General features: G+C 41.5%; 1 protein-coding gene across 1 annotated transcript in view; it reads right to left on the reverse strand.

The window, feature by feature from the left end:
• Positions 1-253: 253 nt before the first annotated feature.
• LOC149464453 (keratin, type I cytoskeletal 19-like) overlaps positions 254-13,707 on the reverse strand; it is a 29,017-nt gene continuing 15,563 nt past the window's right edge. Inside the window, exons 4-7 of the mRNA XM_089674422.1 lie at positions 10,201-10,362; positions 7,462-7,587; positions 1,791-2,008; positions 254-567 (exon numbers count right to left, since the gene is read on the reverse strand). Coding sequence (XP_089530548.1) covers positions 552-567; positions 1,791-2,008; positions 7,462-7,587; positions 10,201-10,362 — 522 coding nt within the window. The 3' untranslated portion in view covers positions 254-551. The remainder of the gene's footprint in view (positions 568-1,790; positions 2,009-7,461; positions 7,588-10,200; positions 10,363-13,707) is intronic.

Consider the following 13,707-nt stretch of genomic DNA (forward strand, 5'->3'; position numbering starts at 1 on the left):
TCAAATGAGGAAAGTGACTTTGATTTGATAAACAGGATTAACCCCTGAATGATTCTGATGTCACCCTGGGGGGTATGCATACCACACACTGGGAGTCACTGCCATAAAGTACAATATAAACTCTTAAAAAAAAGTTTCATGACAAAGACTCTCACTGTGCAGGCAGGGAAGATGGATAGTAGTTAAGACTTGCAACAGAATATATAGCACACAGAGAATGAAAACAAATACATAAAATATAAAAGCTAATTGATTTCGCACAAGAAAATCATTTATACAGGGATAAAGAGTACTAACTTCTACATGATAATCACATTGATAACAGTGTTCTTTATAACATATCCAGGTATAAAGCCAATGTCATGGTTTGGCAGCGGAGGTTGACTCTGCCAAATGCTTCTTGCCTGTTATTATAGTGTTTGTACAGTTTTATAAAGCATTTTGTAATATATGAATGTCATAAGAAAACAAAAGTCCAGCCATGATGGGTAGGTTTATTTGCGTATGCCGTGGTGTTCCTGTTTTCCTTCCATTAACTTTTCAGTATGTCTTCATTTGGGTATTAGGCTGTAAAATAAAAAAGGCTCATGTAGATTATGTATAGTTCAGACTTGGAAACAAGTCAGGACACTGTCATTCACACCTGTCCTTAATCCTCTCTTTTCCCATAGACAATGATATTAGAAGTCTATGGTTTAAGGTTGACATTCTGGAGCGATGCAGAACAATCCCGTCATCCTTCCAAGGCTTATGTCATGGCTATTACCATTGGTTCTGACACATGAAAGAGGTAGTTATATTGTTAATATTTGATCATCTAATATTTAAGTGGCATAAAACCTTTAATGGCCTTTCTTTTACCCTTTTGAACTTTCAATTTTTCTTATTGCCATAGAACTTATTTGACAATAAAGAGACTCAAGGCAAAGTGACTCTAGTAAGAACCTTGCTGTTCCATTGGAGACAGTAATCTTAACCCTGTGTAAATTCTGTGTCTGATCGTATCAGAGCTTACAAAAGGTTATCTTTTACACATCAGGTGATGGTGTTTGGATCTTGATATTGTCTGCTCAGACCTGTATACTACCTCTTGGGAGAATCTTTGGGTTTCTATTAAAGACTCACTAGAAAAAAAGGATCAGCAAAAGAGTACATGAAAGGTAAGTATCAGCGGGTGGGTGTTTTTTCTTATAAAAGAGCCATTAAGGGCATAGTGATGAATTCTCTTATTTTCTTTTGTGTAGAACTCCAGCCAAAATGTTTTTTTTTTGGAATGAGCATGTAAAGGTTAGAATCTTTACTTTCTGCCCCAGAAGAACTACAGGAGGTAAATACAAAAATTTCCCAAAGTAGGGTAAATTCCTCTTTTGACAGGTGTCCCCAATGAAAGGTACTCTATATATTCTTGCGTTGATGACAACTATTACATTTTGCACTTTCTGGCCTGACTACAATGACCTCCAAGAAACATAAACAGATGAATCCTTCCAATGAGGACAGTGACAGTAATAAAAGCCTAAGAGAGGTTTTAATCTCTCCTTGCTCTTTCCGAAAATCTTGCTAATCTGACTGCTCATCAAAACTCCTATATAGTTTCTAAAAAAATTATAACCACATCTGTAAAAACTCCTTGGGATCTACCAGTCGAAGTGGAACAGATCTCTTTATTGGACAAGAAGCAGACCAGTGAACGAAGCCATTGCTGCCTACAGTAGCAGAAATATCAGTTTTGGGTAAACGTAGACGTATTATTTCAGGGATTTTTAAATATTTATTGTGCCATTACCAACCTAGTTCCTCCATCTAGAAGACTACGGTACGTTGCAATCTCAGCCTCGAGACGTGTCTTTAAACTCAGGAGAAGAGTAAATTCTGAGATCTGATGATTGACATCTTTTCGTGTTTGCTGAAGCATAGACTCAACATGGGTAATATTTTCTTGTGCTTCTGTCAGCTGCATGGCATATTGAGCATTCACATTGTCCAAAGTTGCATGTGCTGCATTTTTCTGCCAAAACAACAATAATAATTTTACATTATTAACCCATGGCATTACAGAAATATAACCTCTATATTTATTTCAGGTACTTATATAACGCTGTCCATTTACGCAGCACTTTACATATATATATTGTACATTCACATCAGTCCCTAAACCTCAAGGGGCATACAATCTAAGGTCCCTAACTGACATTCATACATACACATACTAGGGCCAATTTGGACAGGATCCAATTAACCTACCAGCATGTCTTTGGAGCGTGGGAGGAAACTGGAGTACGCGGAGAAAACCCACGCAAGCACATGCAAACTCCATGCAGGAGGCGCCATGGTTGGGAATCAAACCCATGACCCATTTACTGCAAGGCAGAGGTGCTAACCACTGTGCTGCCCCCATATATGCTAATAATGTGTGCCTTTATACATGTTAGATTTATTTTACAACTAGAGTGAATGTACACACTTAGTCTGCAAGGGAAGGCAGTAAAAGAGATATGACCGTGGAACCATTTAAGTGTAGGCACCCTGCCCTATGCAGGAGTGACTCTTTAAATTTATCTCTTAGGGTGTATCAGCATAAGCTGACTTGATAGTTCTATGTAAGTCAAGTATTATTGATTACTTCTGTCTACTGTTAGGGAATGTCTCTGGCAATGGTACAAGAAGATCCAGAAAGGCTGGGTTATACATATTTATGTATGTCTCCTTGGTAAACCACTAGGAGGCTTATTGCCAGTTTTGCATGATGGGGTAGGATATAAATATTTGCAACCTCGTAAGGTCTAACCTATCCCTGGGTTCCTGCCTGGTGGAGGGTGTGTGCTGCAAGACGCAACCTCCTTGGCCTGCCACCTAGGGAGGACATTCATGCATTCATGAGGCAAAGCCTGAGTCTGGGGCCTACACTGCCTTGCTGAAGGTGAGTTATCCAGAAAAGAGTGGAGCCAATCCTGGGAAGGACTAACAGCAAGGAACTGTGGCCGTAGGTGCCCAGAAAGCTGAAATTCAGATTTGACCTCACAGGGAGTCTCGTGTCATGCCTGGTGCATGTGCTTCACAGTCGAGTGCTCAAGAATCACAGGATATCAGTCTGATTCCTTTTACCTGTGAAGGCTGTAGGTATGACTTCCTGGAGTTTACCGTGTTCTCTTAGTGTCCTATGCCCTAACCCTCTCTCCCTGAGTTTATGGTGGTAATAAAGTGACTGGTGCCTAACTGTCCACAACCCTACTATAAGTCAAGGACTTTACCTGGAGGTGTAATCTCAGCTCACCTGACTTTTAGGGGTCCTTCCTAGCCTACAGGGCAGGGTGTCAAACTGGAGGCCCTCCAGGGCCGCCAGTTGGACACCTGTGCTATAAGGGCTAAGGTAATGCTGCATATGTTTAAATTCATGAGTGCATTACAACATATACATGATCTTTCATAGCTCTTGACAGCAAAAATGGTAAAGTAAACAGACATATGAAAACAATATCTTCATTGTTCTCAGTCCTTACCGCAGACACAGTGCAGACTTTAGACAAGCTACATGTCAACAAAACAATGTGTAAACTAGCCCGAATCTCCAATAGCAGCAGTGAAAAAAAAGTAAGAGATTCTATTTGCAACGTTATTTGCTGGATATAATAAAAAAGCTAACATGTTTTGGATGCAAAGTTAACCTTTAAAGCAACACCATGTAGCTGGTGCTGCCACCACTGTTCCCTTTCTCTCCGGTCTCCCCTCCCCGCACAGCTGCGAGCTCTGTGAACTCTCTGCTTGGTGCCCTCTCTGTTTGTACCCCCCTTCCTGACCCCTCCTGGTTGCAGCAGAGGACCAATCAGAGAGGCAAAGAGGAGAATAATAGGACATGTAGTCCTGAGAGATATGTGGCCCCATTGGAAGAAACAGGGGTGAGATACAGTCCCCAGCATGCCCTGTGGAAAGGGGGAGAAGAGAGCCATGAGCTAAGGAAAAAAGTTTGATCTTTTCAGTTCAGGGCTATAGGAGAGAGGAGTTAAAGGTCTAGGTTGGGGGACACCATCAGAAAAAGAGAGAAGTACATGGTCCAGGAACCATCCCAGAAAGAGAGAGAGAGATAGACCAAGCCACTGGAAACCACCTCACTGTGCCAGTCAGTGCAGAGCTGTGACCTTTGAACAGAGAGAGGAGACTGAGCCACTGCCAGGGTTATACTTGCTGAACTGCAGACCAGAGTTGACCAGGCAACCCAGAGTGAGTAAACATCCAGCCGGAGGGATCATTACTGTGATATCGCTTGGTCTGGCAAGAGGGCCTGTCGCCATTATCTACTACCATCCCTAAAGATGGAGCCATTAGGAACCACCCAATCCACTACTTCTTAGCTCTAATACTGCCTGCAGGCCTTATTAACTGCCTCAAAGTGTGCCATCAGTTAAAGAGCTCCAACGTTCAGCCGGCTGAAGAGTCAAGACTAAAGACTGTCCCTAACTATTGCTGCCCCAGGGCCTTTGTCCCTTTTGCTAGTTAAAGAGGTACCTATATCCCTGCCCATACTTTAGAGTGAGTTCTGAACCATTGTAGTATTATTGTATTTTATACTTCATTTAAAGATTATTTACATTGTTTATTGCTGAATTGCTAATTCAGTAATTGCTAGTTAGTGGTATTATTTATTTATTTCAGGTACTTATATAGCGCCGGCAATTTATGCAGCGCTTTACATATATATTGTACATTCACATCAGTCCCTAACCCTCAAGGGGTGTACAATCTAAGGTCCCTAACTCACATTCATACATACACATACTAGAGACAATTTAGACACGAGACAATTAACAAACCTGCGTGTCTTTAGAGTGTGGTAGGAAACCAGAGTACCCGGAGGAAACCCATGCAGGCACAGGGAGAACATGCAAACTCCAGGCAGATGGTATTGTGGCGGGGATTCAAGCCAACGACCCTAGTACTGCCAGGTGGAAGTGCTAACCACTAAGCCACTGTGCCGCCCTAGGTATAGAACTAGAGGATTTTTTTTTCTCTTGGGCATAATTATTTTTCTGTCTATAGATTATGTCCTAATTTATCTTCTGGGTGCTTATGCATGTTCAAACTGCCATTTATTCTAATCCATATCAATAGATTAAGTGTGTTTACCACTAAAAGAATGTGTGTCTATTTACTGGTAATAACCCACAGCCACGTGAAAGGTATTTTACACTTGTGTCTTTACTTGCTTGCAGTGATTTTATATTCAACTAGGTGTGCCAGAGTGGCTGGGGGTTGTTCTTGGAGTCGAGGAGCAGAACAAAGAACCCAAAATTACCAAGCGACTCCTACAGGGGTAGCGCTACACCTATGCCATGTAAACGGGATAAATGTCAGCCTGTCCAGCGGCTGGGGAGTAAGTTGCTTGGTCCAGGCATGGGTGCTACCCAACATAGGTGCATCCTATGCTTGCTTCTGGCTGTGGTTCCTCTCATAGTTTATGTAGTGAATGGCAGGAGGAACCACAGCTAGCAGTTGAAGGCGCATCCAAAAGTGTAAGATAACTGTGGCACCAGGAGCCCTACGAGAGAGGGAAGGATTCACCTACTGCCCGCACGACAGGAAAGCATACAAATATTTTCAACATAGCAACAGAGAATCTTTAAAAAGTCTTCATGTAATGGAAACACCTTCTACCAATTAACCATGTGTCAACTTTTCTATCTTTGATTCCTTGTATGAAAATATGAAGCTAAGATGGGTGTGGACATTTTGAGCACGAATTTATAGCTAATTCAATTGTCAGTTTGTGTCATTAGTTGTGACTCAACAGACAGAGAAGTGACAGAATAATGACATCGCTCAAACAAATACTATGATGGACAAAACATAAAGTGAAAAATTGCATTAAGAAGTAATTTCATTTCCTTGAAATTTTAGAAAAAAATAAACTATCCTGTACCAGGAAATTCCTTTTGAAATCCAAACTTTTTGCTGATCACAATGATAACGTGTTGTCTGTGTCAAAGAGAAGTTACAGTAAATTCCCACTCTAGCCAAAAATGTATTTGTGCTTTGGGTAGATATAAAAGGGTTAGAAGTTAATTCAGATTTTCATAGTAGTTAATATCCAAATTGTGGATCTTAACTACTATATTACTCCATGTCCTAGTAATATGAAACTTCTTCCATGAGAAACAAAGAAAGGATCAATGCAATTTTTTTTTAATAATTGGGAGACCCTTGGTCTTGCTTTGATTGCTTTTTGTAACTTCTTGTCCTGATGACCCCTGTTCCCTTCATATCTTGTACTGGTATTGCATGGGTGTCATCTTAATTGAGACATAAGCAGCAAGAAAAACATCTCAGAGGTTCTAAACCCTCTACACTCTATTCAAAACAAAAAAACTTGTATGGTTAGACTTTGAATTGCATGTCAAGCCAACATTTTTAGATAGTTTAAGGAAGGATTAAAACTCAAGGTTTTAACTGCTATCCAGAGCTCCATTTGAGAGATTTACATTCACTTCCTGTTTTGCTGACAATGATCTCACTATGTCTCACTCCCTGTTGTTTTCACAGGATAAAAAGTGAAGGAGAATCTTTCCAGATGACAAACAGAAATGATATGGGTGTAAACTTTCCACTACTCTATCCAATATGAAAAAAGAAATGTGGCTTTAGATATATTTTAACAACCAACTGTGCTTTCCATGTCCACCAATTATATTCTAGTTTTCTGACAGTCAGAATTTAACAGTCTAAAAATGATTGGTGGATGCAAATTTCATTTTTGGGAAACTTTGTTGAAAGAAGACTGAATAAGAGGAGCTTATTGATACTTGAGACATAGATCAGAAAGTAAAGTTAATTCTTCAGATCCATATTTTTCAACAATGCAGACAAGACCATGTATACTAGACATGTGTGTTTCATTTCGATTCATTTTTCAGATGAAAATTAAATTTTCATGAATGAAACGAATGCATACATCTGAATCTCTGAATGGACATAGCAACAAATGTCACCGAATCCAAAAAATGGTTATAACAAAATTAACAAGTGCATTTGTTTCATTCGGATGATGCCACACGATGTGATAGCAGTTCGGGCCCATGGGGAAAGTAATAAAATTGTCAAATTTGTTCAATAATTTGTATTCGGATAGCAAATGGATCCAAATTTCATTTTATTTGTTAATTCAAATGCACATTACTAGCGTCCAGAAATATTGATTCCTTCATTTTCGAATCCATCTGTTTCAATAATATATCAAATACTATATATAGCAATCTCCCAGAAAAAAACCTGCAAAATTTTTTTAATCCACCTGGACCAACTAATATACGAACCAAATGCCAATGGCATGGAACAAATTCCAAAAACAAATCAGAGCAACATAATGAATATGACAAAATGAAATGAATGCATCTGAAATTAAACGAAATGAAGAATTTCCGGCATGCACATGTCTAATGTATACTACATTATGTCTTAAAGATTAATGACCTTGCTAAGTTCAGCCTGGGATTCTATTTCCAGTTGTTGCACGGATTGCTTGACCTCTGTTAAGTCCTTCCTGTACTTCTCTAGTTCAGTGGTGTTTATGTACACCTCTTCATTCCAATCTTCCACCTGCAATGAAAAAAGGATGATATTGGTATCCAACACTTGCCATTTACATTTATTGTATTTGCTCAAAGGTACACACTAATCCTTCCAAACTAGTCCTCTTTCTAATTTATTGTAAGCATCCTTAACCCTAGTTCCTCTAAGACCCAGTAGGCATTTTAATGCTGTACCCAGATATATACCACCTACACAACAAGTCCATGGAGTCCATAGAACTCATGGACATCCAATGTTTGCACTTGACAGTGTTTGCTCATTGGTACACTTTCTAATCTATCCAGTCTATTCCTCTTTCTGATTTATTGTAAGCATTCTTAACCCTAGTTCCTCTAGGACCCAGTAGGCATTTTAATGCTGTACCTAGAAATTTACCACCTACACAACAAGTCTATGGAGTCCATAGAACTCATGGACATCCAATGTTTGCACTTGACAGTGTTTGCTCATTGGTACACTTTCTAATCTATCCAGTCTATTCCTCTTTCTGATTTATTGTAAGCATCCTTATCCTATTTCTTCTAGGATCCAGTTGATGCTGAATCCAGAAATATACCATCTACAACGTAAGTCCATGGAGTCCATAGAACTCACAGATAATGTTCGAGAGTCTTACTTGGCTGATGCTTTGCCTTTAAAAGCACTCTGTACTGCAGGCGTGTGGAGGTACCTCTAAAAGCCTTCACTTTACATCAGACAAGCATTTTCTTTTTTTAGATATTTACCATACCTTTTATATCACTCCTGTTTATTGTATCAATAACAATGCATGTACTGTATGTACCGTATTTTTCGCTCCATAAGACACACCTGACCATAAGACGCACCTAGGTTTTAGAGGAGAAAAATAAGAAAAAAAATATTCTGAACCAATGGACTGCAGACACAGTACAGGGGATGACCAGAGACTGCGGACATAGTACAGGGGATGACCAGAGACTGCGGACAGTACAAGGGATGACCAGAGACTGCGGACACAGTACAGGTGACCAGAGACTGCGGACACAGTACAGGGGATGACCAGAGACTGCGGACACAGTACAGGAGATGACCAGAGACTGCGGACACAGTACAGGAGATGACCAGAGACTGCAGACACAGTACAGGAGATGACCAGAGACTGCGGACACAGTACAGGAGATGACCAGAGACTGCGGACACAGTACAGGAGATGACCAGAGACTGCAGACACAGTACAGGGGATGACCAGAGACTGCGGACACAGTACAGGGGATGATCAGAGACTGTGGACACAGTACAGGGGATGACCAGAGACTGCGGACACAGTACAGGAGATGATCAAAGACTGCAGACACAGTACAGGGGATGACCAGAGACTGCAGACACAGTACAGGAGATGGCCAGAGACTGCGGACACAGTACAGGGGATGACCAGAGACTGCGGACACAGTACAGGAGATGGCCAGCGACTGCGGACACAATACAGGGGATGGCCAGAGACTGCGGGCACAGTACAGGGGATGACCAGAGACTGCGGACACAGTACAGGGGAAGACCAGAGACTGCGGACATAGTACAGGAAATGGCCAGAGACTGCGAACACAGTACAGGGAATGACCAGAGACTGCGGACACAGTACAGGGAATGACCAGAGACTGCGGACATAGTACAGGGAATGACCAGAGACTGTGGACATAGTACAGAAGACCAGAGACTGCAGACAGTAAAGGAGATTACCAGAGACTGTGGACCTTTGGGGAGGGAGGGGGAACGGGTACCTGAATTTGACATGTACCCGCTCCCACTTCCGCGGAGTTGTCCTTCCTTCTTTTCCCGTGGCGGCTTCTGTGACAGCCGGGTGCCCACTGCGCATGCGCGAGAAGCGCTGCGCTTTGTGAATGGCCTGGAGCCTTCTGGGACCTGCCATGTGTCCCAGAAGAAACCGGACCATTCACAAAGCACGGCGCTTCTCGCGCATGTGTAGTGGGCACCCGGCTGTCACAGAAGCCGCTGCGGGTAGACTGCAGTGCTGGAGCGAGAAACAGGTAAGGTCCTGCAGGAGAGAAGAGCTGAGCGGCCGGCCCGATATTCTGACATGGTGGCGGCAGAAATACCGGACCGGCTGCTTTACATTCGCTCCATAAGACACATTGACATTTTCCACCCTTTCTTTGGGGGAAAAAAGTGCGTCTTATGGAGCGAAAAATACGGTATTTTTACTATATACTTTTGAGTTCTTTGAGAACTCATTGACACTTCGGCTCTGCATTAATGAATGTGCGGTAATGCATGTAGTGTCATGCAATAACATGCATGGGGGTTGATTTACTAAAACTGGAGAGTGAAAAATCTGGTGCAGCTCTGCATGGTAGCCAATTAGCTTCTAACTTCAGCTTTCTCAATTAGGCTTTGACAAAAAAAACCTGGAAGCTGATTGGTTTCTTTGCAGACTCCAGGTTTTGCACTCTCCAACTCTCCTACCACAAAGCAGCCAAAATCGAACATTGCTTCCACAGCTCAACACATGGCATGTACATTGTGGAATGCTGCAGTGCCAGTGCTTTGAGAACTATGCTTTCTTAATAATCTATTAAAACTGTAATTCCTATTTGTTTCTAATTTGTTAGTTTTAATATTAATTGCCAATGACTTTCTCACCTTTTTATCAAACCAGGACTTTGCTTCCAGACGCTGCTTTTCAATCATCTTCTCATACTGCTCTCTCATGTCTTCCATGGCTTTTTCAATGTTTACAGTTGGTGCAACATCCACTTCAACATCAATGGAACCAGATGATTGCTTATGGAGTTCACTTATCTCCTGCATAGGGTTAAATATATCATTCAAATAGCTTACTAACAGATATCATTGAGGCAATGCAGAACCTACCACCCAGAACCCACATTAAGGTATACAACCTCACTACAATGTAAAAAATATACAGTATTTTTGCTCCATTCCTTCCCTCCCAATGATTTAACAGAGGTCTTGTTTTACGATTTGAGGAAACCTTCAATCAGGTGAAAGAGTAATTGTGGCCTTGAACATGAAGGTCATTCTAGATAGGAAATTGTAGGTGTAAGATATTTTTCTATGTGGTGGAGACACCCAGGCTTGCCGTGTGATTGCTCATCAGAGTTCCCCTGTCCTTGGGGAAACATATGGTGGGGAATTTGTGCCAAATGAAGTGAGCGCCAGTCAGAGGATGGAAACATCTCATAAGAAAAATCTCCAAAACAGGGACTCAGACAACAATCAGAAGCTGAAAGGGATTCTAGCTCTTTTCTGCTCTATCAATACCTAAAAAGAAAAATAAATGATGGGTAAACTCAGCTGTGCATTGCACACTGACTGATTTAGAGAGTAGGCACTGCTTGCATTGCTTATGTACTTTTTGTGAGTAGTATATATGATTTATCCTGTGTCGGTAGGCCCCCTCTATGGTTAATTTTACCTGTAAAGAAACAACACAAAGTGACCAAAAAGACTTTGCCTGTAGATTCTTTTTCTGGCCCTTTCCTGTAATTAGTGTCCACTAGGCAATGCCAATCTAGTGTTAAAAACAGATTGGCATGCCAACCCACATCTACATACATTATTATTATTATACAGTATTTAAATACAATATAAAAAGAGGTAGTACGGTTAATAGAAGAAAATAATTCAAGTCATGAGGGTTAGGAGGGCCTTTACGATACATTACCATTATAGTGCCAAAATGCAAGTTCATGCCTTGGTTATTTTTACTGTAGAAATTCTTAAAGTGTATGTTCAAATATTTACCCAAAAGCTGCCTCTAGAGCTGCTTTCACAACCTTTGTACTAGGGAGGAACCCTGGAAAAAGTTATCAGGTGTCAGAAAACCCCTAGTGTCTACAATCAGTAATCTAGCATTAGCAATAGCAGTATACAGTGAAAATGTAGTAACCCCTTACATTGGTGACATTGGTGTACATTAGTTTAGTTAGGGGATCAATTTATTATTATTATTATTATTGGGATTCAGGATTTATATAGCGCCAACAGTTTGCTCAGCACTTTACAATATAAAGAGAGACAATACAGCAATGATACAGTTCAATACAAGATTGTTAGGGGGTCATGCTCCTGTGAGCTTACAATCTAATAGGGAGGGGCTGGTGGAACAAAAGGTAATAACTGTGTGGGATGAACCGATAGGAGAAATAGAAGATTCAGTTATTAGCTGAGGGCAGGATAGGCTTCCCTGAAGAGATTTTCATTGATCGCCTAAAAGTGGTCTAGAGCAGTAGTCTCCAAACTGTGGCCAATGAACAAAATGCAGCCCTTTGCTTGCCTTTATCCAGCCCTTATGTCACTATTCCTCCCACTGACACCAACAATGGGGCACCATTCCTTCCACTAACACAAATGATGAGACTCTATTCCTTCCTCTGATAGCAATGATGTATCCAATCATTGTTTAATTACATTGATGCCAGGGCATTTTCTTTTTTTTTATTCCATAATGTTTTATTGAGAATGGGAATGCAACATAACAGAAAAAAAAGGTTTACATCTGAAAACAGTGTATACACATTAGGCATAAAAAGTCACAATGAACTGAGCGACATATATAATCCTGGAGCACATATTAAACATCGACAAAATGTTGTAATAACTTCTTTCCAAAACAGGCATATTGAGTAAGGGAGGAGCATATATAACATAACATGGAGTAGATGGTAATGCTATCCACCAGAGTCGTCTGATAAGTTTGGTGGGAGGAACATTAAGGAAAGAAGGGCAAGTACAATGGTATCACAAGGTGAATTGTGAATGCTACTATGTGGGGCTGGGTCCTATGCAAAGGGGGGTATGTTGCCATGTAAGCTTTGTTAGTGGGTACAAGCACTGAAAGTTTCATTGTAAATCTCTACAGTATGTGGGAATGGGCAGTTGTGGAGCAGGAGGCATATGTGTAACCAAGAAGGGGACAGACAGAGAAGTATCATAGAAGTCAGCTAAGAAGCCAATAAAGGAGATTGAATATATAGGGAAAGATGAGAGAAACATAGATGAGGGGAGGAGAAAGAATATGGGGAGGGAAGAAGAAAAAGATAGGAGGGGAACGGGAGAAAGGGAAAAGAAAAAGAGAAAAAAAGGGGGGGATTGGAAAAGAGGGTAGAGAGGAGATAAGGGGAAGGGGGGATTGAATCGTGGCAGGGGAAGGTTATAGGGAGGGGAGGTAAGGGAGGATGATGGTGGGGGGGAGGGGTTATGGGTTGTAGTCTGGACCTTGAAACGTCCACAAGTCCTTACGAAAGAGAGCCCAATCAAAGAACCAGGCCAATTGTTTTAGAACATAGCGCTATGTGCCCAGCGGTGTGTGGGGTGTAATGAAGTACAGGGAAAGGGGACACAGAGATAGCCTATGAGTATGCATGTATAGTCCTCAACAGGGGCTCACTTCAAGTAGTACGTTGGTGGGAAGTTCCCACGAGGCTATGATATTCAGAGGTAGTTTGAAAATGAGTCCAGCAAGACCAAATATGAGAAAATTTTGTTGGGTTATCCTTAGCCGTTGCGATCAATTCCTCCATATCCAAAATTCTCCCAATGCAGATAATCCAGTCATGTACTGATGGGACACGAGTACATCCCCACAGGACCATTATGCAGAGTCTAGCAGTGTTTATCATATGCATTGCCAGCGACTTAAAATACAAACGTCTGGGGAGAGAGGTGTGATGGAGAAGAAGTTGGCCTGGGCTGTATTTGAGAGTGAGATTGGAGACTGAGGAAGTAATGTGGTGAACCTCCCTCCAGTAGGGTTGTATAGAGGGGCAACTCCACCAGATATGAAAAAGGGAGCCCAATTCCCCACCCCATCTCCAGCATTTGTTGGACACTGAGGGGGTTCTATTCCACTGTGAGAATAGTCTCTACCCATTCCTGGGTGAAAACATTGACAGAACGTTTATGAGAGTAGGTAAAGACGTGTTCCCAATCCGATGCCATCATCTCTACAGCTAGGTCTTTTCCCCATACTCGGCAAGAAGGAAGTGTTTGTGGAACCTCAGTATCAAACAGTAGCAAATACGTGGTTGATACAAGGTGTCTTTGAGGTTCTGCTTTGACGCAGAGAGTTCCAAATGGGGTAAGAGGTTGACTCCATTTTTGAAGGTATGCTGCAGTCTGGAGACA

Source organism: Staurois parvus, unplaced genomic scaffold, assembly GCF_062004578.1.
Source record: "Staurois parvus isolate SC_StPar_1 unplaced genomic scaffold, SC_StPar_1.0 ptg000151l, whole genome shotgun sequence".
Lineage (NCBI taxonomy): Eukaryota > Metazoa > Chordata > Amphibia > Anura > Ranidae > Staurois > Staurois parvus.